Source organism: Triticum dicoccoides, chromosome 6A, assembly GCF_002162155.2.
Source record: "Triticum dicoccoides isolate Atlit2015 ecotype Zavitan chromosome 6A, WEW_v2.0, whole genome shotgun sequence".
NCBI lineage: Eukaryota > Viridiplantae > Streptophyta > Magnoliopsida > Poales > Poaceae > Triticum > Triticum dicoccoides.
Genome location: NC_041390.1, coordinates 604,005,624 through 604,008,893, shown reverse-complemented (window position 1 = coordinate 604,008,893; position 3,270 = coordinate 604,005,624). Strand labels below are relative to the sequence as shown.

Sequence of the window (3,270 nt, the reverse complement as noted above, 5' to 3'; positions counted from 1 at the left end):
ATTGCGTGCATAACAATAAAATGCCGGCTTTGGTGCCAGCATGTGTGGAACCACGTCAAGGAAGCCTACTGCACCGGCAGGCCTATTTTTGACAGTCACTGCGTTTGCGTCGTTTGTGACCGAGTTGCACTCTAGCATCATGTCAAATAATGGACATTGATTTCCAGTAATAAAATCTCATGCGACAACCAATTTTGGGTGTTATGTCTGATTTGATTTTGACGTGCGTACTCTTAGATTTAGTGATTTTGTGTTTGGCTGGCCTGGCAGTTAGTAAATTCGGAAATAACAATAAGAAGGCAGAGGTGCAAATAAGGAACGAACAAATGTCATTTCTTTTACACTGAACATGTCACATGATACATCGTCATTACAACAAAATAGTCCAGTTCTTCGAATGGCAGAGAAAACATGTATGGTACTAACATCTCAGCCTCTCACTTCATGTAATCCAATCTAGTGCAAAACACATGCCAGCTACAAGTCTGCAACCCTATCCTGCATGGCCCTCACACGAGTGTTCACGTAAGGGCATCGGGCGATACACAGAAGAACCAATGGCCGCCAAGGAAGCGATTAACCGTGAGGGGACACTTGCACGTTGGGTTCCCCGTCTGCAGGGTTTCATTCACAACAGACAACTCTTTGGGCAGAGAAGATCAGACAGATACATGCTGATGCACAACATTTCTAACACTTGGGAATCGATCAGCCCAGCGCCTATAACCTGCAATCAGTACAAAAAAGGAAGTTAGATGATGGTGTTTCACATGACACACATCGAATGAGGGCCGCATTTTCTTCCTCTTCTTTTGTAAGATCAACAGGTTACTGTGTTTACCTGATGCAATGATTTGCTTTTGGTTAAGCTGTTCGCTATCATCGTCAGGGATATCCTGTAGGACAATTCAGAAAGCCAACATCAAGCAAGCATATCCAGAAATAGAAAAAAGAAGCAAACAGGCAGGAGGCAGGAGGAAAAAACTAACTGAAGAGATGATGTCATGGTTACCTGACGCAAGCTTCTGACAATAAGGTCAGACAAACTCCCAAGGGTCTTGGGGTCAAAACCAGAGCAGCTCGAGAGGAACTCTTCAGATGTCAACTCCATCACCATGGCGCATAAGCTGGATGCTGTCATGACGACTGATGAAGCATCTGTTGTTCCTATAAGCTCACACACATTCATACTTAATGATAAGTTCACATTCAAGACAAAAGAGAGCTACTGGTCATCTCGTGAAGAGAATCAACAGGAAAATGGGTATCAATATTTAGCGTGATATTTAGGTATGGATTAGTTCATCTCTCCTCGGCTAATCAATATCTCTACCAGAGCTAGATCCTAGTATCCTGCTATAGGAGTACATGCAACAGATGCCAGATCTGCCAACAGGCAGATATTCAAGCAGCAATAAAATTCTTGCCATGGTCATGGTTCAGAAACAAGTGCCGGGTTTCAATCAAAGTTTGTCCATATATGATCTGACATGTTTTGAAATGGTGCTGATTTACGACATTAATGACACCATTTGATCATCAATGTTTGCAGTGATGTGTATTTGTACTACTTAGACATCAAAACTTCAACAGCTCATCTGTAAGAATTTGAAAAATAAAAAATAGATGTAAACTGCCCAGCAGCGGTTTTAAGATCAGAACAGTTTTCTGAACCTTCGACAGGACAACTATGCACAGACCAACAGAGGGAAATAATTTCTGAAGTATGCTTGATTCCAGTTACAATGTTGAGAATAAACAAGATGCAGACATCTAGAGGCAATCGTCTATTCCCAAATTTGAAATGCCTACAACTGAGAGCCACCCTACAAAACAATATGAAAGTACATCCATTTAAGCTTACGTAAAGAAATTAGGAGCAGAATGTACCAGCCCATGTAGTAAGTGCTTGCAAGAGGTGGATGAAACAAGGCTCCATTTGAATAGGATAATTCTTCCTCTACATAAGTACAAATATGCTATTAGATTTTCTCATGCTAGGTAAGAGACTGTCTTGAACCTTGTAGTTACTCACATTTGACATAATGTTTATGATAGTATCACATGCCAAAAACATGCTACCATCATCGATCATCATTCCATTCTCCTCGGTCATTTTAATGAGGCAGTCTATAACCTGTAAACACAAAAACAACCAAATGAGTTGTACAGTCGCAGGAAAAAAATGAACAAAAAATGACAACTGTGTTATGCGAAATTTCTATTTGAACAGTTGGCGAACCATAATGCAGTCATTTCATATTTTCATGGAGTCACTTCAAATAGTAAACCTCGCATATAATGTGATTAGCACCTAGAAGAAACTACCACAACTATGCCATGGCACCTTTATAATGTAACACCCCTGTACCAAGGTAAAATAATATTTGTATAAACACTGAATATTAGCTCTTGCTAGCTCTAAGCCAGGGTGCATAAGGGAGGGGGGGTCAGACTACAATTCCATTTAGAAATTTTGAACACCACAGATTGTTCAGAAATACATTTATATTTGCAAAAACTATTTTTTCCTAGAAATTAGTAAACCAGAAAGATACCCAGAAATGATAAAAGGTTCAATTATAATTTTAAAATTGGAAAATGGGTGTTACAATGAACAAGTATAATCAGCATTATAAATTATTTCAAGGACAAAATAAGCAAAGGAGTCACAATTATTATAAAGTTAACAAATATGCCTACTTACTGCTTTATAGCCTCCAAATGACACCAAAGTTCTACATCCATCAGCTGTCGTCGTTATTTGTGATAGCATTGGAAGCATGAAGCGAACAGAATAGAAGGGGCTGTTGGCAAGAATGTTAGTTGGTACCATCATCAATAAATTGCACTACAAAGGAAGATGCTCGGTTATGCGCAACACCTTCTGAGCACAAAATGGGCAAGCAAATACCTTGATTCATCTTGACCTTCGATAGAAAAGATAAATTCCAGTAGATGACCAGTCTTCTCCTGGCAAGCATATGGTGCCTCTGCCAGATAGCTGCAACAGAGTAACACACAGATGTAGCTTCTATTTAAGGGATTACAGGATGTTTGAAACAATTCACTCGTACAATAATCAATAATTTTGTTTAACAGCTTATGTGAATGATGTGCATAGGAAAATATGAAGTGGCTAAAGTACACATTATTTGTTTGTTATTGTCAAAAGCAGTGACACACTTAACCATTCCCATCAAACTGAGTAGTCAGTTCGTCACTATAAGTACAACCATGAGGTGGAACTAGTACTTAGAAAAGACCCTT

At 39.2% G+C, this 3,270-nt stretch overlaps 1 protein-coding gene across 1 annotated transcript in view; it reads right to left on the bottom strand.

Moving 5' to 3' along the window:
- Positions 1-306: 306 nt before the first annotated feature.
- The window catches only part of LOC119318334, a 6,432-nt gene continuing 3,468 nt past the window's right edge, over positions 307-3,270 (bottom strand). Inside the window, exons 12-18 of the mRNA XM_037592879.1 lie at positions 2,915-3,034; positions 2,708-2,807; positions 2,036-2,137; positions 1,891-1,960; positions 1,013-1,167; positions 842-896; positions 307-727 (exon numbers count right to left, since the gene is read on the bottom strand). Of these exons, the coding sequence (XP_037448776.1) occupies positions 660-727; positions 842-896; positions 1,013-1,167; positions 1,891-1,960; positions 2,036-2,137; positions 2,708-2,807; positions 2,915-3,034 (670 nt within the window). The 3' untranslated portion in view covers positions 307-659. The remainder of the gene's footprint in view (positions 728-841; positions 897-1,012; positions 1,168-1,890; positions 1,961-2,035; positions 2,138-2,707; positions 2,808-2,914; positions 3,035-3,270) is intronic.